Source organism: Crocuta crocuta, unplaced genomic scaffold, assembly GCF_008692635.1.
Source record: "Crocuta crocuta isolate KB4526 unplaced genomic scaffold, BGI_CrCroc_1.0 scaffold179, whole genome shotgun sequence".
Lineage (NCBI taxonomy): Eukaryota > Metazoa > Chordata > Mammalia > Carnivora > Hyaenidae > Crocuta > Crocuta crocuta.
In genome coordinates, this window is record NW_027551568.1 from 1,288,141 (window position 1) to 1,311,108 (window position 22,968).

At 46.3% G+C, this 22,968-nt stretch overlaps 1 protein-coding gene across 1 annotated transcript in view; it reads right to left on the reverse strand.

Moving 5' to 3' along the window:
* The window catches only part of POLN (DNA polymerase nu), a 160,973-nt gene that overhangs the window by 105,732 nt on the left and 32,273 nt on the right, over window positions 1-22,968 (reverse strand). Inside the window, exons 5-10 of the mRNA XM_077750518.1 lie at window positions 21,075-21,268; window positions 15,383-15,495; window positions 13,926-14,083; window positions 11,327-11,395; window positions 9,972-10,032; window positions 8,944-9,008 (exon numbers count right to left, since the gene is read on the reverse strand). Coding sequence (XP_077606644.1) covers window positions 8,944-9,008; window positions 9,972-10,032; window positions 11,327-11,395; window positions 13,926-14,083; window positions 15,383-15,495; window positions 21,075-21,268 — 660 coding nt within the window. The remainder of the gene's footprint in view (window positions 1-8,943; window positions 9,009-9,971; window positions 10,033-11,326; window positions 11,396-13,925; window positions 14,084-15,382; window positions 15,496-21,074; window positions 21,269-22,968) is intronic.

The following is a 22,968-nucleotide window of genomic DNA, read 5'->3' on the forward strand; positions in this document are numbered from 1 at the left end:
TGGTAGAGGGAGAATATGATTTCCAGAGCTACCACATTATCAGATTCAAAAATCCAGTGTTCCCTGAAAAATCTCAAGGCTACAAAGAAACAGGAAAATTCAAAGGGGGGAAAAACGCCAACAGAAACTGTTCCTGAAAATGACCTAATGGCAGATTGACTAGACAAAGACCGTCTTAAAGATGATCAAAGAACTAAAGGAGGATGTAAAGAAGGCCAAAAAAACAATGTGTGAGAAAAATGGAAATAACAATAAAGAGAGAGAAAACCTAAAGGGAAATCAAAATGAAATTCTGAAGCTGAAAAGTACACTAACTGAAACAGAAAATTCCTTAGGGGGCTAGAAAGTCATATTTGAGCAGGAAGAAGAAAGAATCAGTGAACTTGATGATAGGACAATGGAACTCATTGAGGCTGAAGAACAGATGGAAAACGAATTGAGGAAAGGTGAACAGAGCCCAAGAGAGCTATGCGACACCATCAAGCTATGTGAGTGTCCCAGAAGGAGGAGAGAGGGAAAAGGGCAGCAAAAATATTTGAAGAAATAACGGCTAAAACTTCTCAAATTTGATGAAATATGTGAACATAAACATCCAAGAAGTCCCACAAACTTCAAGTAAGAGGAGCTCAAAGAGGTCAACACCAAGGCACATTATAATGAAAGTTTCAAAAAACAAAGATAAGGAATCTTGGAGTTAGCAAGAGAGAGAAGTATCACAAACAAGGATCCTCAATAAGATCAATGAGATTTCTCATTAGAAACTGGAGGCCAGAGGACAGTGGGCCAGTATTTTCAAAGTGCTAAAAGAAACACTTGTCAAGCAAGAATCCAGCATCTGGCAAAATTGTCCTGGAAAAGTGAGGGAGAGATGAAGACTTCCCCAGGTAAAGAAAGGCTGAAGGGGATGTGATCACCTCACCTGTCCAGGAAGAAATGCTCAAGGGGTCCTGCAGGTAAGACAAAAGGACATTAGACAGTGTCTCAAAGCCACATGGAGAAATAAAGATCTCAAGAAAGGTAAACACGTGGGCAATTATATAAGCTAGCATTATATAACAGTTTGTCACTGAGCTTTTTGGTTTCTTCATACTTAAAAAAATAAACAGTTATGAGTATAAAAGCTAGTATTACCGTAACTTCAGTTTGTAACTCCATATCTTGTTTTCTACATAATTTAAGAGACAAATGCACTTTAAAAAATTATTGGTTTATGTTTGGGACACACAATGTATAAAGATGTAATTATGTGGCATCAACAACTGAAAGGGGTGGGGAAAGACTTGTAAAGGAGTACAGTTTTTGCATGTTATTCAAGTTAAGCTGTTATAAACTCAAATTAGACTGTTATAATGTTAGGATGTTAAATGTCATCCCCATGGTAACCACAGAGAAATAGCTATAGAATATACACAAAAGGAAATTAGAAAGGAACTTAAAATGTTCACTACAAAAAATCAACTAAACACCAAGAAGACAGTGCTGTAGGAGAGACAAAAATCTAAAATACACACAGAAAACAGCACAATGACAGAAGTAAATCCCTCCTTATCAGAATTTACTTAAATGTAAATGGATTAAACTCTCCAATCAAAAGACAGAGACTAGCATAATAAATAAAAACATATGATCCAACTATATGCTGTCCACAAGAGACAAACTTTAAAATCAAAGATACAGACAGGTTGAAAGTACAAGGATAGAAAAACACAAATAGTGACCAAAATAGAACTGGGGTGGCTATGTTAATATCAGAAAAAATAGAATTTAAATAAAAAATGGTTAAAAGAGACAAAGGATGATATGCATCTGATACAAAAGGAGATATAACAATTATAAACATTTACATGCCTCATGTCAGACCATCAAAATATATGAAGAAAAAATGGACAGAAATGAAGGCAGAAAGAGACAATTCTACTACAACAGTAGTTGGGAGACTTGGTTACTCCACTCATAATAACAAGTAGAACAACCTAACAGAAGATAAGGAAATAGAGGACTTAATGCAATAAACCAGCCAGACGCAACAGATGTGCAGAGCACCCACCCAGCAACAACCGCACATACGTTTTCTTCACATACACGTAGGATATTATCCAGGACAGACTATATGTTAGTCCACAAATTAAGGCAAAAGAGATTTTTAAAAAATTGGTATCATACAAAGCATCTTCTCTGACCACAACAGGATGAAGTTAGAAATCAATAACAAAAAGAAATCTGGAAGATTCACAAAATTGTGAAAATTCAACAAAAAAAAAAATTTTAAGAGAGACTGCAAGCAGGGGAGAGGGGCAGAAGTAGGGTGGGAGGGGTAGAGAGAGAATCTTAAGCAGGCTCTGCACTGAGTGCAGAGCCCAATGTGGGGCTCAATCCCATGACCCTGGGATCATGACCTGAGCCAAAATCAAGAGTCTGATGCTCAACTAACTGAACCACCCAGGCACTCCTAAACAAATCATTTTTAAACCAAAGGATAAAAGGATAAATCAAATTGGAATTTAGAAATTACTCAGAGATGGATGAAAATGAAGAAAACACAATGTACCAAAACTTACAAGATACAGCAAAAGTAGTGATAAAGGGGAAATGTATAGCTATAAATATTATAAATATTAAGAAACAAGAAAAATCTTAAATCAACAACCTAACTTTACAACTTAAGAAACTAGAAGAACAGACTAAACCCAAAGCTAGCAAAAGGAAGGAGATATTAAATATCAGAGTAGATATAAATGAATAATAGGGAAACAACAGAGAAAGCCAATGAAACCAAAAGTTACTTCCTAAAAAAAAATTAACAAACCTTCACTAGATGGACTAAGAAAAAAAGAAAACTCAAATTACCAAAATCAGAAATGAAAGGGGGAACATTACTATCAATTCTACAAAAATAAAAAAAGTACTATGAATGACTATACACCAACAAATTGGATAACCTAGATGAAATGGATAAATTCCTAAAATCACAAAACCTACCAAGACTAAATCACCAAGAAATAGAAAATCTGAAATGTGCTATAACTACTAAGGAGGGTGAATCAATAATCAATCTCCCAACAAAGAAAAGGGCCAGCCAGATTATTGATTCAACCTCCTTAGTAGTTGTAGGACTATAGACAAACATCCCTTACGAATACTGATGCAAAAATCCTCAACAAAATACAAGCCATATATTGAAAGGATTATACACTGGGAAAAAGTGGGATTTGTTCCCAGAAAGCAGGTATGAGCCAATACATGAATGTAATACCATAAATGTAATACACCAATGTAACATGCCTCATCGACAGAACAGAAGAGGGGAAAAAACACAGGGTCATCTCAATCAATGCACAAAAATCATTTGACAATATTTAACACCCTTTCATTATAAAAACACTCAAAAAACTAGAACTAACTCCACATTTAAAAAAACATATATGAAAAACCCACAGTAACAATCATACACAGTGGTAAAAGTGAAAGCATTTCCTCTAAGTTGAGGAACAAGGCAAGGTTGTCTGCTTTCACTGCTTCTATTCAACATGGTACCGGGAGTTCTGGTCAGAGCAACTAGGCAAGAAAAATAAACAAAAGGCATCCAAATTGGGATGGAAGAAGTAAAATTATCTCTGATTGTAGATGATATGATTTTATGTGTAGAAAACTCTAAATAGAGTCCACACACACAAACAACAAAACAAACAAAGAAGAAACCCAAAAAGCCAAGAATACTATTAGAAATTTGGAATTCAGCAAAGTAGCAGGATACAACATCAACACATAAAAATCACTTGTTGCATTTCTACACGTGAACTACCTGGAAAAAGTAACTACAAAAACAATTCCATTCACCAAGGCATCAAAAAGAATAAAATAGGAATTAAAAGTGTGCCAAGAACATTCAATGGAGAAAGTACAGTCTATTCAACAAATGGTGCTGGGAAAACAGGTCATTCACATGCAAAAAAATGAAGCAGGACCCCTACCTCACACCATATACAAACATTTTCTCAAAATGTACCAAGGACTTAATGTAAGACCTGAAACAAAACACTAAAGAGGAAAACACAATAGAAAAGCTTTACAACACTGGATTTGGCAGTGATTTCTTAGATATGACAATGGCATAGGTAACAAAAGAAACAATTTTTATTTTTTTAAGAAAAAAAGTTTACATTGGACTTTATGAAAATTTAAAAAATTTGTGGATCGATGGGGCGCCTGGGTGGCTTAGTCGGTTAAGCGTCCGACTTTCGCTTGGGTCATGATCTCACGGTTCGTGGGTTCGAGCCCCGCGTCGGGCTCTGTGCTGACTGCCAGTTCAGAGCCTGGAGCCTGTTTCAGTCTGTGACTCCCTCTCTCTCTGACCCTCCCCTGCTCACGCTGTCTCTCTCTCTCTCCTAAAAATAAATAAAACATTTAAAAAAAAAAAATTTGTGGATCGAAACACACTATCAAAAGAATAAAAAGGCATCCCATAAAATGCGGAGAAAATATTTAAAAATCATGTATATGATAAAGGATTACTATCCAGAATATATAGAGGATTCCTAAAACTCAATAAGAGAAAAAAGAAACAACCCAATTAAAAACTGGGCTAAGGATCTGAATAGACATTTTTCCAAAGAAGATACACAGATGGCCAATAAGCACATGAAAAGATGATTAATCAACATTACTGATCATTAGGGGGATGCAAATCAAAACAATGAGATACTACCTCACACACATTGAATGGCTATTATAAAAACAGAACAAAACAAAAAACCCAGAAAACAGCAGGTGTTGTTGAGGATGTGGAGAAAGTACATTTGTGAGCTATTACTGGGAGTGGAGACACAGCCACTGTGGAAAAAGTATAGTGGTTCCTCAAAATATTAAAAATTATCTGGCACAGGGGAGCATGGGTGACTCGGTCAGTTGGGTATTCACTTCAGCTCAGGTTCGTGAGTTCAAGCCCCACATTGGGCTCTGTGCTGACAGTTCAGAGACTGGAGCCTGCTTCAGATTCTGTGTTTCCCTTTCTCTCTGCCCCTCCCCCCACTTGCACTTTTCTCTCTCTCAAAAACAAAAAACATTAAAAAAATTTTTTTACATTATCTGGCACAAAAACAGACACTCAGATTAATGGAACAGAATAGAGAACCCAGAAATTGACCTACAAACATATGGCCAACTAATCTTTGACAAAGCAGGAAAGAGTATCCAATGGAATAAAGACAGTGTCTTGAGCAAGTGGTGCTGGGAAAACTGGACAGTGACATGAAAAAAAATGAACCTGGACCACCTTCCTACACCACACACACAAAAAAGTCAAAATGGATGAAAGATCTAAATGTAAGACAGGAAGCCATCAAAATGAAGGAGAAAGCAGGCAAAAACCTCTCTGACCTCAGCTGCAGCAACTCTTATGTAACTTGTCTCCAGAGGCAAGAGAAACAAAAGCAAAAATGAACTATTGGGACCTCATAAAAAGAAAAAAAAGGTTCTGCACAGGGAAGGGAACAATCAGCAAAACTAAAAGGCAACCAATGGAATGAGAGTAGATATTTGCAAATGACATATCAGATAAAGGGTTAGTATCCAAAATCTATAAAGAACTAATCAAACTCAACACCCAAAAAACAAAGAATCCAGTGACGAAATGGACAGAAGGCATGAATGGACACTTCTCCATTAGTTAGACATCGAGATGGCTAACAGACACATGAAAAGATGCTCAACATCGCTCATCATCGGGGAAACACAAATCAGAACCACAATGAGATACCACCTCACACCTGTCAGAATGGCTAACACTAACAACTCAGGCAACAACAGATGTTGGTGAGGATGCGGAGAAAGAGACTCTCTTTTGCACTGCTGGTGGGAATGCAAACTGGTGCAGCCACTCTGGAAAACAGTGTGGAGGTTCCTCAAAAAGTTAATAGAACCACCCTACGAACCCGCAATTGCACTACTAGGTATTTATCCAAGGGATACAGGTGTGCTGTTTGGAAGGGACACGCACCCCAATGTTTATAGCAGCGCTATTGACAATAGTCAAAGTATGGAAAGAGCCCAAATGTCCATTGATGGATGAATGGATAAAGAAAATATGGTATATATGGACAATGGAGTAGTACTCTGCAATCAGAAAGAATGAGATCTTGCCATTTGCAACGACAGATGGAACTGGAGCGTACTGTGTTAAGCGAAATTAGTCAGAGAAGGACAGATATCATATGACTTCCCTCATATGAGGAATTTAAGATAGAAAACAGATGAATGTAAGGGAAGGGACGCAAAAATAATATAAAAACAGGGAGAGGGACAAAATGTAAGAGACTCTTAAATATAGAGAACAGAGGGCTGCTGGAGGGGCTCTGGGAGGGGGGATGGGCCAAACAGGTAAGGAAAATTAAGGAATCTACTCCTGAAATCACTGTTGCAGTATATGCTAACTAACTTGGATGTAAATTAAAAATAAATAAACTTAAAGAAAAAAATTATAAGATCTAGCAGTTCACTTAGGAGTATATACTCCACAGAATTAAAAGCAGGGTGTCAAAGAGATATTTGTACACTGATTTTTATAGCAGCATCATTCACAATGGCTACGACATGGAAGCGACCCAAGCTGCTTATGTCTATTGGCAGAAGAATGGTAAGAAAATGTGGTATATATGTATAATGGAGTATTGTTCAGCCTCGAAAAGGAAGAAAATTCTGACACCTGATACAACAGGGACGAATGTTGAGGTCATCAGGCCAAGTGAGATAAGCCGGTGACAAAAAGACAGGTTCTGTATGATTCCACTTCCACGAGGTACCTAGAGTAGTCAAATCATAGAAAGTATAGCTGTGTTTGCCAGGAGCCGGGNGGGGGGGGGCAGAACGGGAAGTTACCTCTTCGGGGGTGTAGCTTCAGTCCTGCAGGTCTGGGGATGGATGGTGGTGATGGCTGTACAACCGTGTGAATGTATTTACTACCCTATTCTCTCTAACTAGAAATGCTTACGATGGTTAACTTTTATGTTAAATGTATTTTATCACAATAATTAAAAATATTTACTCTATTTACTGTAAGCAATTTCTTTCTCAATTAAAAAGCACATAAAAAGAAAAAAGCCAGTTCCAGATGGATTATAAACCTAAATGTAAAGGCTAATGAAATAACTTTAAGATAGAACACAGGAGAATATTTCATGAGCTTGACATAGGGCAAGCTTTCTCGAACCGCATACAAAAGCACTATTCATGAAGACAAAGACTGGCAAATTACATTAAAAATGAAGAACTTCTGGGGCGCCTGGGTGGCTCAGTGGGTTAAGCATCCAACTTTGGCTCAGGTCATGATCTCGCGGTTCATGAGGCAGAGCCCCGTGTCAGCTCTGTGCTCCAAGTGCAAAGCCTGCTTGGAATTCTCTGTCTCCTCTCTCTCTGCCCCTGCCCTGCTCATGCACTCTCTTTTTTCAAATAAATAAATAAAAATAAAAATAATTAAGAACTTTTGTTCATCAAAAGACACCATTAGGAGGGCAAAAAGACAGAATGGGAGAAGGTATATGGAACAGGTTTGTAACCAGATCATATCAAGATGTCCTATAAATTAGCAAGGAAACCATAAAACCTGCCATATCAAAATGGGTAAAAAACATGAACAGATCTTTTACCAAAGAGAAACTTCTACTAACCAATGATGATACGAAAAGCTATTCAATCTCATGAATAATCAGCAAAATAGAAAACAAAATCATAATGAGGTATCATTACATCCTCAACAGAACGGCCTCTACTGAAAGTCTGGTATCCACACAGGTGAGGGTGTGCAGCAGGTGAGGGTGTGCATGCAGCTGAGGGTGTGCAACGGCAGGACCATGTGCACTTCAGGCAGCTGCCACTTGGGAAAGCATTAAAGCTGGGCAGAGCTGTCCCAGGGCCCCAGCAGCCCACCTGCCTGTGCCACAGGGAGCCGTGCCCAAGAGTGTGGCATGGCTGATAAGGGCTGCAAGCTGGCAACTGCCAGATCCCTATCAACAGTGGAACAGAGGGGCACCTGGGTGGCTCAGTTGGTCAAGCGTCCGACTTCGGCTCAGGTCATGATCTCACAGTTCATGGGTTCGAGCCCCGCGTTGGGCTCTGTGCTGACAGCTCAGAGCCTGGAGCCTATTTCGGATTCTGTGTCTCCCTCTCTCTGTGACCCTCCCCTGCTCACGCTATCTCTGTCTCTGTCTCTCTCTCAGAAATAAATTAAAAAACATTAAAAAAAAAAACAAAAAACAGTGGAACAGAGGGTGCAATGGAAGACCAAGCAAGCACCAAGTGACACAGGACGCCAGTGAAGCTGGGACATGGAGGCCAAGGGACAGATGTCAGCCACCACCGTGAACGTACAGTTCCAAAGAAACCATAGGTTAGGCACTGGAGGGAAAACTGCAAAGAAAAGCAACAATGCAATGACTCTAAAACTCAGGATGGAGGTTCCTCTGTGCAGCAGGGAGAGGTTCTGAGAGGGAAAGGACACAGAGGGCTTCTGGAAATTCTACACTCCGACCTAGGTGATGGTTATACTAGAGTTTCCTCTAAAATAACTTCAGTGAAATATTTTAATGCATTTTTCATGCATCTGTATGCATCTCTCTGTATTTTTTATTTTTGACAGAAAGTTTTGTTCTTGCTTTTTTAAAGAATCCAAGAAACACATGAATTCGCCTCACCACGGGATAGGAGGATGTCCTTGTGAGAAGAACCTGACTTTTGAGAAGGCCAGAAGGTCCTCGGAACCATGCACACACGCCGTGGGGAGGCACCCAGCTGTCCTGCTCACTTGAACCCCTTCGAGGGGCGGTACTCCCCGGCGGGAGTCAGAGACTGGAGGCATCCACAGGCCCGCATGAAGGAGCGAGGGAGGAGAAGGGGGGGAAGGGCTCACACGCAGAAGAGGCTAACAGGCACCAAGTCTCTGAAATGACGTACCCCAAGAAGTGCTGAAGTCTTCTCCATTTCTTCTCTGTTCACCTGAATGCTGTGGCTTTCCATCACTGTGATTCAAAAACCAAAGCAGATAAAATTGGCACTGTATGTATCAATCATTTCTGTGAAAGGCTCAAGAATGAAGGGTGAGCCTCACTCCCTGCCAGGGACATAGGGCAGCACCTGGGGTCAGTGTTTGGACCCAGCAGTGGAGCTGGTGGGTGTGGGGATACGCACTGGCCGGCCACACTGAACGGAGCCGCCAGCAGCCAGGCCAGCTGCAGAGTCCTGGGAGGGGCTCGGCTCTCCTAGTGCCCAGCAGGACCCGGGTGCCCATACAGAGAAGACCCTCGCAGCCCTTCTAGGGGCTCTCCCAAGGGGGTGGGCCCAAACACCTGCAGCCTCGTGCAACAGGCTGAAGGCCTCCTCCCACACCGCTGCTCTCAGGCCAGGCACCCAGCAAAGCCATTCAGTACAAAAGGTATCCCTGTGACTGAATGTCAGAACCTTCTAGGGGCGCCTGGGTGGCTCAGTCAGTTAAGCATCTGACTTTGGCTCAGGTCATGATCTCACGATTTGTGGATTCGAGCCACGCATTGGGCTCTGTGCTGACAGCTAGCTCAGAGCTTGGAGCCTGCTTCAGATTCTGTATCTCCCTCTCTCTCTGACCCTCCTCTACTCATGCTGTCTCTCTCTCCTCAGAAATAAACAAAACATTAAAAAAATTAAAAACAAAAAAGAACCTTCTAGATCAAGAGGTGATGCAGTCCAACCCCTCTTGTTACAGAAAGGGAAAATAAAGGACTTGCTACCTCTCAGTGCCCACATGACACCCTGCCTATCCCTAAATAAAACAGAAAGAGTTGCTCTCAAACAAGGTAAAGAATTCTCTAGAGGGGCGCCTGAGTGGCTTAGTCGGTTAAGCGTCCAACTTTCGCTTNCCCCAAGAAATAAAAAAAAAAAATTAAGAAAATAATAATAAAAAGAATTCTCTAGAAAGATGACTGTCCATCATGTTTACAGTACCTTACCTGCCAAAATCGGTATTAGAGGAAGCTCCAACGTACAAAATAGTTGCCATAAACCATAAACCTGTTGCACAGGAAGAAATGATTATCAATTTAACTTTTAAATTACTGGCACCTGCATTCTGCTCACCAGCCTATTTGATCTCATGGAGGCGGAACTCGAGTGCCCCTGGAGTGAACGCAGCCCCTGCACCACCTTCTCTCCCTTCCTAGTAAAACTCCTATTTCCTGCAAGTACCTTATTTTATTACCAAGACCTCATAAAGATATTTAGAAATATTAGAGAAGACAAACCCCACTCCCAATTTTCTTTAATCTTTCTCATTTTTAAGTGTGATTTAGGTATTTTTAGGCTCTTAGCCTTCCATGTTCATTTCAGAATAAGTTTTCTGAATTCACAGAAGTGTTACTAGAATTTTCATCGGATTTCACATCGGCTTTATAGATTAATGTGGACAGAGGTGAAATCTTTGCATTAGGTCACGTCCCCCAAGAGTATGCGACATCTCTGCATTTGTTCAGACCGCCCGCACGCCCTCACCAGAGCCTGTGTCTTGTATGTCCACTCCTGCTGCCATCGGAGAGGCCTTGGCCGCCCTCCACTGCCCACCCTTCCAGGCCCAGCACCCTGCGCTCTGCCCTCGAGGAAGGGCTGACGGACGTCCCCCAGGCCAGCACCTGGCTCCTGCTTCTTTCTCGGGCCGTTTTTGCCCATCTGGGGCAGGAGGGGAGAGGGGGGCTTCTCTGCCGCTGGACTCTATCCACCATCCCACAGTCCTCGGCCTGCAGCCACAGCTTCTGGGGCCCGGCTCCCTGACCGGCAGCCCCGGCAGGGCTACTGCTCTCCCAGGGCCCTGGTGACAGCTCACCCTCCAAGCCTGGGGTGGAAATGCTTCCAGCCAGTGCCTGTCCCTGGAGGCTTCCGTGTCCCTTGCTGGGTCCCTCACCCCCGGCCTTGCCACAGTACACAGCCCCTTCCTTCAACTCTTCTAGATTATTCCCTCGAATGCCCTCTGCTTCCCAATGAGACCCTGAGTAGAGCTGTGTCCATCTCACTATTAACTAAAATAAATGCTCAGCTTTTATGTTAACTGCAGCAGTAGAAATGTTCCAATTGAACTGGTGGCTTTTAAAAATGCTACAATTGTTAACCCACAGAAAACATTTTTAAAACTTCAGGCCTTATCATCTGGACTATCCTTCTATGAATGAAATGCAAGTTAACTTGGCCTTAGAGCTCAATGTTCTGTTTCCTGCGCACTCGAAGATGCTGTGAGTGTGGATGGGAATGAATGCTGCCGTTGGGGGACAGAGAGCAAGAATGCCAGCCAACCCTGAGTTATGATAAAATGCCTTGCCTTCAACTGGGAACAAAGGCCCATCGTGAGTCTGTAGAGTATCTTCAGGTTCACACATACATTCTGGTTCTTTAAAAGATCAAAAGAATTAAAGATTAGGCAAACTTGGCAGTCACAATATAGGAGGTGACAATACGCACAATGTTTGTCACAATATAGGAGGTGACAATACGCACAAAAATGGATACTGGCTAAGCAGCACGAGTCTTTCCATGGCAGACGTGACACCCCGTGGTATCACCAACACCTCAGGCAGACGAGCTCCCGTGCAAATGCAAGAAGCTACTGGAGCCTCCCTTTCTCCCTCACCCAGTGTTTTCCTCACTGTACGGGAACCGCAGAGAAGCTAAGTGCCCAACGTGCAAAGATCACACCATGGTAGAGACAGGAGTGCACCCTCCACGTGGCCACCCCACCACCTGTCCTGGCCCGGACGACACCCACAGAGGCCCTGGGAGGGACAGTCGGGGCGGGGGACAAGCCGGAGCCCCCTGCACTCAGTCTGACTCTCCTCCCCTGAACACCTCATTCTGCCAGATGACTCCCCACACTCCGCTCTGGGCTCAAGGCCCCAAGGCAGAGAAAACCCAGGACGGTGAGCTGACAGCAGGCTGCTGTGGGCTGGCATTTGCTGTCTGGTCGTCCCAGGCCTCGGTGCTCCCGCAGCCTGGGCAAGGGCACCAGCCACCATGAGCAGACTGTCCACTCCTGCCCGATGAGCTTTCCACAGGACGGAGTTGACCCTGAGGCCCTCACTTGGAACAATTCCCCAGCTGGGCCTCCTCAGGACAAGGCTGAGCTCCAGGCGGGACTAGCACCTTCCGGACGAGCCCCTGACACAGTTCCCCATCTTCCCGCACCTTCCTCCTCACCTCCGCATTCTCCTGGTCCCCCCTGCTCTCCGGCTGCTCCCCCTGCCCCGCTCCAACTCCCCCTGCAGTTTGACAGCTCACAGCACCTCCTTAGTCAGCCTGCCCCTCCTACCCCTCCTGTCCCTCCCTCTGCACTGCCGTCTCTGTCTCCGCAAGGGACACATTTCGCTAAGGGGGCTGCTGATTTTCTTCCTGGGGCGAACTCCCCGTGGGCGCCGACCACAGCCCCGCAGGCGGCCGCTCCGGCCTGGGCACGACGGCCTCTGCAGCTGGTGCTTCGCTCCCCGCGGGCGCCGCCATCCCCAGATGCACACTGGAGAGAAACTAGACTTCAGAGGCAGAAACCCACACTTTGAACCAGAGCCTCAGCTTGACCCTGGGCAAGGCACCTGCACACTGGCCTCTCTGCACCTTGGTCTTCTCATCTATAAAGTGGGGCTGGTAAACCTGAGGTGGGCACATCCCTGTTTCAGCAGCAGTGTCTCAGCTTGTTTGGGAATGTTTCCTCCTCGTTCTCGTAGGATGGATAAGAACTCACGTCTGTGCTCTGCCCCCGCCGAGGGGCACCCGTGGGGCACAGTGAGGGAAAACGAGGCTCTTCGTGCTGAGACTGAGTCTTGGACAGAAGCGACACCTGGATGCGAGGTCATGGCTCACGGGGGCCCCGGGGCTCAGGGCCCTTGCTCTGCCAAGCCCGCTCCTGCTGTTCCTCTGATCTGTGAGCCCCCCGCCCCCCGCCCCCCGTCTGCCNTGAGTTTCTGCGTTGTTGACCCCAAGTCCCTATCTGACCCTCTCCCGCCCTCACAGACAGCCCAGGACGAGGCTCCCTGGCACGCCTGCCCCAGCCTCAGCGCCGCACGTGGCCAGTCGCTCTGCCCCACGGTTCCCGCCCCACGGCCGCCCCTCGTGCTCCCTGAGCACCCTGCGTGCTCTTCCAGCCGTGCTTTTAGCACCCAGCTGCTGATTCACAAGCAGGAAGCCTGAACAGAGCGGCCCAACCGCCGCCCACGCTGCTCCCACTGGGCCGCCCCCTGCGGGGCCTGCCGTGGGGCCACGGGAGGCGCTGGGCCGGCTCCAGGGCTGTGAGCAGGCACCACGGCTCCCAACACACGGTGCGTCTCCAGGAAGGGCTGGGAAAGCCACTCCTGGGCACAGGCCGAGGCGGGGCAGAGCCTCTGCCACAGAGGCCGCGTCAGCAGCACGAAGAGTTTATAAACCAGCAGTGCTCAGGTCGCAGAGCAGGTGGCTCTTTGACACCAGAGGGTCCGTTTAGAAGAATCACACTGTGAAGAGGGGCTCTCTGGTGCAGTTTCCTGATGGAACGGAAGTCACCTGTCCTTACTCAGTACCTTCCACCAGAACTGTCAGGCTAGAAAGCACTTGTGCAAAATAAGTGAAGATGAATGTCAGCAATGTTCTTTTTACTACTGGACTGCCTATGAAGTGGAAAACATTTCTAGGAAAAAATTTGGGTAAAGCCTCATCTTTTTTTTTTTTTTAATGTTTTATTTATTTCTGACACAGAGAGACAGTGTGAGCAGGGGAGGGTCAGAGAGAGAGGGACACACAGAATCTGAAGCAGCTCCAGGCTCTGAGCTGTCAGCACAGAGCCCGATGCGGGGCTCGAACCCATGAACCGCAAGATCATGACCTGAGCTGAAGTTGGACGTTTAACCAACTGAGCCACCCAGGCGCCCCAAGTAAAGCCTTATCTTAACATAACTCACCACCACACTTCTTGAGGAATTCCCGTATGTGCTGCTGACTGTGACAGAAATGGAACTTTCAAGATATTTGGCCACTAAATCTTCAAAAGAGGGCGCGGCATCCTCAGGATCTATGAGCCACGCAGCAATTCTGGGGTCCAGCCCTACGAAGTGCACAACTAGAGAGAAAAAGGACATTTAGTACAAAGAAGGACCGTCCTTTCTCTGCCCTTCCGAGGTCCTCAAGGCTCAGATCAATACCAGCACTGCTATCACCTCAAGTCCCAAAGGTGAGAGCCAAGGGACGTCCCACCATTCCTAGGGAAATCTGAACCTTTGGGAAGAGTGGCCTCCACAACCCAGGTCCCACACAGGCGATCCCCGTGGGGGACGGAACCTGGGTAGCCGAGACACTTCGAATAAACATGGAACAGGGAGTTCTCAAAAATGCCCCGAGACACAGCACTGAGAATCCTCGTCACTCTTCCTGCCCCTCCGCCCCTGCTCCCCAGCTTTCTGACACATGCCCTCGCTGCGCTGCCTTTCCAGGAGCCCCTGACACCACTTCAAGGTGTCCAGGAATCCAAGTGCTGTGATTAGAAGGAGAAGCATATGCCCCCTCATTGCTGAGTTTGGCGGGGGAGGGGGGCCATGCATGTGAGGGCACAGCCTCCTGGCACTCAGGATCCCCCGATGCGCAGAAAACCCCAAGGGACCCTCTGCTGCATGGGACGTGTAAGGAGAACCGGGCGCTAGGCCGCCCCTGGCAGTCACAGCCCCCACTTGTGGCTTTCTCATCTGGAGACCCTGGAAGAGGTGCCTGTGCGCATCCGAGAGACGTGTGGGAAGATGCTTTGTGAAAAATAAAAATGGCATTTGCTAAATAAGTTTCAGCACCAGAGTATTTTAGACACGGACAAGGGAGCCATAAGAGGTTGGGGGTGCTGATAAACAGATAAATCTGACTCCTAAGTGATTGCTTTTTCAAGTTACTTTAACACTTTGAATGATGCCTCAGAGCCACTGGAGCCGCCACGCCAGTCTGCATTCCCACCAACAGTGCACAAGGTTCCCCTCTCCGCGTCCTCGCCCACACCCGTTATTTCTTGTGATTGTGACTTTAGCTGTTCTGACAGGTGTGAGGTAGCATCTCATCGTGGTTTTGACTTGTATTTCGCTGATGACGAGTGATGTTGAGGTCTTTTCGTGTGTCTGGACTTTGGTTTAATTCTTAGGGAGTTTATAAGCTATTTGCGGTAACAACAAATCCCATCTGACCACACTGCATAACTCACTTCTTTCTAACTTTAAACTACAGAAGTAATATACACACTTGCAAAAAATCAAGTGACCTAAAGCACAGAGGGAAGGCGCCCCTCACCCTGGGGCCCGGCCGGTGGCCTGGCACCACCTCCTGCTGTCAGGAGGGGTCACTGCTGGAGAGTCAGGTCTCAGAGATCATGAAAAGGAAAACTTACCATGCTTCCAACTGCCATCATTACCAAAAAACTGCAGCACGGTTCTCACAAAATCCTTGGCATTAAAACAAATAACAGGACATTTACATTTCAGTGTATGAAACAGCACTTTCCTGGAAGATGAAAACAAATTCACCGGTTTACACACTGATCTAGAACTTGTGACTTCTGACCTTGGAAAACGCTTCTCTTGTACAGCTAGCACTTACACAGCACTATGTGCAGACCTTCTTCTAAGAGCTGTACGCGGATTAACCTGAATCCCGCGAGGTGGGCTCACGCATCTGCCTGAAGACGAGGCACAGAAAGGCTGGGAGGGGAGCCCATGGCCCCCTGGCGGTTGGGAGCTAACCCCCAGGAAGGCCCCATCTCCTGCAGACTAAGACGCACCTTTCTGAGCAGAGCACACGCTCTGGGCCCCTCCCAGGCCCCCCCACACCACTCTCCAGCCTGCTCTCCCAGCATGCGCCCAAACACTACCCTCTGCTCACAGTGAGCTCTCCCCTCGGCACCACCGCACGGTGCCACGTCCTCTCGCACTGTGGGGCCACGGCACATGCTGCATTCTTGTCTAGGATTCTCCTCCCGTGTGTGATTTCTGCAAATTGCCCACCTCCTTTCCCAAGCAGGGAGCTGTCCCTCCTATACTCCCGTCCATGCACAGGCTGCAGCGGGACCACACCTGCTGTGCTGTCATTTACCTCGAGAGTCTGCTTGCCCTACTGCATCGTGAGCTCCTGGGCAAGGGACTGATAAGAGGTGGCATTTACTGAACACTTAACCATGAGCAGACACTATGCTAAACACCACAAAGGACTGTTACACTGAAATCTCACCACAACCCTGTTAGGCAGGCACTAGATCCACCTTACAGATAAGGAAACTGAGGCTCAGGGTGGCTAACCAATCTCCCAGCGTGCCCCAACCGGTGAGTGGCAAAGCTAAGGTCTGAGACCCTATCTGCTACGTCCAGGGCCCACAATGAAGTCTTCCTTTATAGGGATTGTGTCTTCATACACGAATGAGGGTCTGTCTTGCAGAGGCTGAGGGAGAAAGAAACTAGGGGCCCACTCAGCTCTGCGCACAATGTCAACAGAGTCAGAGTTTGCTCAGCTTGCTCCGTAAACAGACGTTTTTAGTCCTGTCACATTGTCTAGTGTGATTTCGCCTGGGATTCCCTTGAAGGGTGGCCAGGGTGGGAGGGAGAGAAGGGTGCCAGCAACACAGCCTCTGGTCTTGGCTCTGCGGACTCGGGAGGATGCGTCGGGGAGAGCAGGGGAGAGGGGCTGGGGGCTCACATGGGAGAAGAGCTGTGCTTCCTCTCTGAGGCTCCTGTGTGCCGAGACCCAGAAGTCCCCACTAAGGCCGTCTAAGAACGGCAGGATCTCTCACTAGTAAGAGATGCAGGCGTGGGTTTCTATCTTAAGATAAGACAACAAAAACAGCAACTTGTAAGACAAAGTGGCTGAAACACAATGTGTACCTTAAGTCAGTTATGTAAGTCGCTCATGTCACATTTGCAAACAAAGAAGCAGCTAGGATATAAAAAAGCTAGACTTGAGTCTAAAAAGAGGAGGCCTGGGTTGAAATCTCAAGACTGAATTATTTCTCTGAGCCTCAGTTTCCTCATCTATAAAACAGAATTAGTAAGACCAAACATATAGAGTTAATATGAAGATGGAGAAAGAAGAACTTGCACCCTTGCACAGATGTTTGATAAATGCTATTAAATACGTTTTGTGCAAAAAAGTTTTTTATGCGTTTTAACTTAAATGTGATTTATTTAAATTCATTTTAAATCTTTTTTTTTTAATGTTTTATTTATTTCTAGGAGAGAGAGAGAGAGAGACAGCGTGAGCAGGAGAGGGTCAGAGAGAGAGGGAGTCACAGACTGAAACAGGCTCCAGGCTCTGAGCTGGCAGTCAGCACAGAGCCCGACGCGGGGCCCGAACCCACGAACTGCGAGATCATGACCGAAGCGAAAGTCGGACACTTAACCGACTAAGCCACCCAGGCGCCCCGAAATTCATTTTAAATCTTAAACAGGGGCACCTGGGTGGCTCAGTCGGTTGAGTGTCCGACTTCGGCTCAGGTCATGATCTCACAGTTTGTGAGTTCGAGCCCTGCGTCAGGCTCTGTGCTGACAGCTCTGAGCCTGAAGCTGCTTCGGATTCTTTGTCTCCCTCTCTCTGCCCCTCCCCCACTTGCACTCTGTCCCTCTCTTTCTCAAACATAAATAAACATTTTTTAAAAAGTTTAAATCTCAAACATACTATCATAGAATTGGATTATTAATTCCAATTTTATGGTATGTGAGGCTATGTCTTCATAGAATTGTCTTGCAACTTCCAAAATTACACCTTCATATTCACTTATTCAAGACTAATACTGAAAAAATACTTGTTAACCACAAGCCCTGTCACACTGTTCGTGGCATGTGGAGATACAAGAATGAACAAAACATGAAACGCTGCTGTAGAAAGCGTGGGGGCAGATCCACAGGAAACAAAGAGGCCAGACGTACAGAGAGGGCGGTATTGTACATACTGTGCAGCACACTTAGCGGTGGGCGGGGGGTGCGGGGGCACTGCTGTGTGTGGTGGGTAGGACCCCCCCCCCACCGCCACTGACCCTGCTGTAACACCTCAGGGAAGACCTGAGGGATCAAGTGAACAAAACGCCCAGTTGAAGAATGAAAGTTCTCTATGAAAAACCTTACCCAATCCATGTGGAATGAATGATAGACATGGAAAAGCACCATCTTTCAGACATAATTAAAAAGTGATTCCGATGACGCTCATGGCAGATGAAGCCACTAAGGGGACAAGTGGAGGGATCATGCTGACGTCATTGGACCCCCGGCTCCACCTGAGCAGCATGGACGTGAGGAACCGTGGCTGCATCACGGAAGGCAGCCGGAGGGAACACAGGCTACCCAGCTAGATTTGACATTCAGAAAAACAGTCAATAATTTGCATCTGAAAATATATGTTTTTTGGAGATGTATGTGTCTTGAATATATGGGACACAGTTATACTAAAAAAAATTGTTTCTCTGGAATTCAAACTTAGCATCCTGCACTTTTATTTGGTACATCTGACCAGCAGCACGGACAGCGTGTGAGGAAGCACCACCCAGGGAAGTGCTCTCGTGAAAAAACCAGGAGCTGAATAACGGACTTAGAGAACCAAGCCCCAGTTTTCAAAAGTGTGGGGGAAAGGGGAACGAGGTAAAGAACCCACAATGACAACACAGGTGAGTCCAGGACGTGGGACCTTCTGCAAGGCAGGGTCAGGGGTCGGAGGATGCTCTTACTAGAAGAGGCAGAAGAGACAAGGAATGTCATGCACGACCTTGCCGGTCCTGATCCCAATAGGTCAAGTGTAGAAGGACGTTTTTAAAAATAATCAGGTCACCTATTTGGACTGAGTTTTAAATTTATCAAGTTTGGGAGTGGCACTGTGGCCACGTGAAGAAAAGCTCAGCTGCTTTAGATGTGCATCCTGAGCCCTGTGAGCTGAAACGGCATGTCTGGATTTTCCCGAACTGCAGCCCCCCACCCCTCCCTTCAGGAAGGGGCAGATGAAGGAGGGACAGAAAAACCCATGGTAACTGTTTGGTCTGGGTGGGTGTGTAGATGGGGCTCATTATACTCTCATGTTCTCATGTTTGCTGCGTGCTGGGGGGATGGGGCAGCAGTCACGCAGACACCGGGGAGCACACTGCATACAGCAGGAGCCCGGGGCACAGGGAGAGCAGGGAGAGAGGGGGCGAGCTCTGGGCCTGGTGAGGGGGCAGGGCGGACCTGCAGGCACTGTCGGGAGCTGCGGGCGGTTCTCCGGGTGGCGAGTGTGCAGGACTGCTCGGGGGGCCGTGCGGAGAGCAGGCTGAGGGGCAGGTGGAGGCAGGAGGCTACTCAGGTACGCTGCGCCCAGTTCAGTCGGGAGGTCAAGGCAGCAGCAGAGAGGAAGAGAGAAAGGCAGCTACTGGCTGTATTTTGAAGGCAGAGCCAATGGGATTTGCTAAGAGCCTGGACGTAGGATATGAAAAGAAGAAGGTAGTTAAAGCTAACGTTAAGACTCAGGGACAGCAAGTGCTGACGTGGCCAGGACCACACACGCCGCAGGACGCAGGTTTCAGGGAGGACCAGGCCTCAGGGTGACACGTGTTAAGGCTGAAGTGACTACCACATGTGCAAGTGGCATATACAGTAGGGTATACAAATCCAGAATTCAGAAAAGGCCGTCCAAATAGTAGGCCTCTGTTCTCAAAGCAGCCTTCCATGAAACGGGCCTGCCTAATTGTTCTTTCAGAAGAAAATTATGTAAAAAGAAGCCTATGGGCTTCTTGTGAGCAGACCGCTATGTCTGTCAAAGGTTATCCCATTCACACCAAAAATTACTGTGGTGCAAGCGCTGGACATCTGGCTCTTGATTGCCAAGGCGACCACTTCGAAAGAATGTCCGTACTGCCAGCCGTACGACAAGCTACCGGCGAGACAACCAGAAAAGGAACAAGGCCACTCCCACCCGTGAAGGTCCCCTTCCAGAAAAGCCAGGGTGACCTGGATAACTGACCTGTGAGTGAACCTGCTTTTCCCTTGCTGTACCCCAGTTCCCACCTTTATAGCTTATATGAGCCAATAAAGAGTGAGCCCTTGGAACCCCAAGCCCCCATCCTCAGACCCTAATAAAGGCAGAGCCTCAGGCCGCCTCCCTCTCTTGCTCTGCCTACGACTTGGCTGTGTGCCCCCGAGTGCCACATACCCTCTAGGACCCGTGAGTACTAACTCTTGCTCCTCAGAGGTCCCCAGTGGTTTGGCTGAACAGCGTCCTGTGACCGTAAGAACGAACACTGGCCCCTGGCACTCCAGGCTGAGACACCACGGACACAACTCCTACAAGTCCGCCACGGCCCAGTGAGATGGGATGCGGCTGAAAGGCCCAGGCGCAGGCGCCCCCCTCTGCCCTCCCTCCCTCCCCNNNNCCCCCCCCCATCAGCCCCCCTTCCAGGAGCTCCTGCCAGGCAGCTATGGGGCTGGAACTCCAGGGCAGGGCAGACAGGAAGTGGACGTCCCCACCCCAGGCAGAAAGCGGTCAGGCTGACAACGTGCACAGCGGCTGGTGGCGAGGCGCAGGCGGGAGCCCCAGCAGGACTTTTCAGGACCGGACAGGCAACCCTGCTCGTTCCAAATTGTAAGATTCTCAAAGGGTACATCCAAGTGAGATATGTTTTAACTATTCTCACAGAGTGAAGCTCTGAAATTAGGATGAAATTAGGTGGTACTGAGGACAATTTACTTTTGGAAAACAGGGGTAACTTGATTTTCTAACACTGTGAGTGAGTGAATGCACGTGATGAGGAAAATCGCCTGGGACTCTGGCCATGACTGGGTTTTCAGGCCTTGGAACGATGCTTTCCTCCCCGGCTTCTCCCTGAGATAGTGATTCAAGTCCTGGAGGGGCTCCCATGGAAGGAGGGAATCCCCAATCCAGAAACTTTCCAGGGAGAAGCAGGCTGGTGTTTGCAGAGGTTTCTGTCATTTAGATCCATTTTCTTTTCACATTATTTTCATATGCCCAAACAAAACTTCTAAAAGTTTAAATAATTAAAACTGGATCTTGGGAGACTTTATATCAGACTGAAGCAGGCACGGAAGTCGGATGTAGAGCAGTGAGTGGAGATGTCTGACCTGGCAAACTGAATATATGCCTCCTGCTCTCGGCCCCCAGTAGAGGAGTGCCCCGTTTCGATGTAGATGCACTGCGCACTGAGTGGGGGGCCTTCCTCCAGGGCCCCACCAGCGGCTGAGGCTTCCAGGGGACCCCTGCCAACCGCATGGCTCTGCACGGACATCACAATGCCTTTAACAGAGGAAACCAGGGCCTGCAGATACAAATAAAGTTTCAAAATTAAACATAAACAATGCATGTATTCAAGAAAGATAGGCTTTATAATTAAGCAGAGAAAAAAGGCCTAAAATTAATTTGTAAATAAAGACCCCTCTTAGCCAAAAGCTAAGCCCATGATCTTACTCTCCAAATCTGGTTTCCTCTCTATTCACCATCACAACAGAAATCTTAGCCAGTGTAATACAACAGGAAAAAGAAATAAAAGGCATATGAATCAGAAAGGAAGAATATGGCCCCTATTTACAGGTGACACAAATGTCTGTGTAGAAAACCCAAAGGAATTTACAAAAAAACTCCTGGAACTAATATATGAGGGTAGCAAGGGTATAGGATACAAGATCAAAACACAAAATTGACTGTATTTCCAGGCACTCTCAATGAATATGTAAAATGATCTTTTTAAAGATGTATTACTATTTATAATAACCATACCAAAAAATGAAATACTTAAATAGAAATCAACAACATGCACAGGATCTGCATGCTGAAAACTATGAAGAACTGATGAAAGAAATCAAAGAAGACTTAACAAATAGACACACCGTGCTTCAGGACCACAAAACTCCCCAAGGGAATGTGAGTTCTCCCGATTTAATCTGTGGAACCCAGATCCATAAACCGCAAGAACGACAAACATGAAGAACACCACACCATGTCACATTATCATCAAAGTGCTTAAAACCAAGGATGAAGAGAAAACCTTAAAAGAGGTGGGGTGGGGGCAGGCATGTGGGGTAGGGACTTCACCTGGATAGGAATAAAGAGAAGTGTGACAGCAGGTCTCTGTGGGAAACAAAGCAAGCTGTAAGACAGTGTAGTCACATCTTTAAACTGGTGAAAAGAAAAAAAATGATCAACTTATAATTCTTTAGTGAGGAAAACTTTCAAAAATGACAGGTAAAGCAAGATTTGTACACTAGACAGAAAACTACAAAGCACTATTGGAAGAGACGGAAGGTTTAAATATATGAAAGGTCACCCCTGTTCATGGATCAGAAAACTCAATACTGTCAAGATAGCAAAACTCCCAAAATTCCTCTATAGACTCAACATAATTTACATCAAAGTCTCAGTTGGGTGTCTGAAGGAACTGACAAACTGATTCTAAAATTTATATGGAAATGCAGAAGGAACCAGAATACCCAAAGCAATCTTGAAAAAGACAAAGTTGGAAGACTCACAATTCTTGTTTTCAAAACTTACCACAAAGCTAAAGTACCCAAGACAGTGTGGTACTGGCATTAGGACAGGCATATAGATCAATGGAAAGAACTGAATGTCTGGAAATAAACCCTTATACTTATAGTCAATTGAGTTTCAATAAAAGTGCCGAAAAAATCCAATGGGGAAAGAAAGTCTTAGCAGTAGTGCTGGGAAAGCTGGATATCAACATGCAGGCAGGTGGGTGGATTTGTGCCCTTATCTCACATTAGACACGAAAATTAACTCAAAATCAGCCACAGATTTATTTTATTTTTTTAAATGTTGACTCATTTTTTGAGAGAGAGAGAGAGAGACAGAGTGTGAGTCAGGGAGAGGCAGAGAAAGAGGGAGACACAGAATCCAAAGCAGGCTCCAGGCTCTGAGCTGTCAGCACAGAGACCGGTGAGGGGGTCAAACTCATGAACTGTGAGATCATGACCTGAGCTGAAACCAAGAGTCAGGTGCCTAACC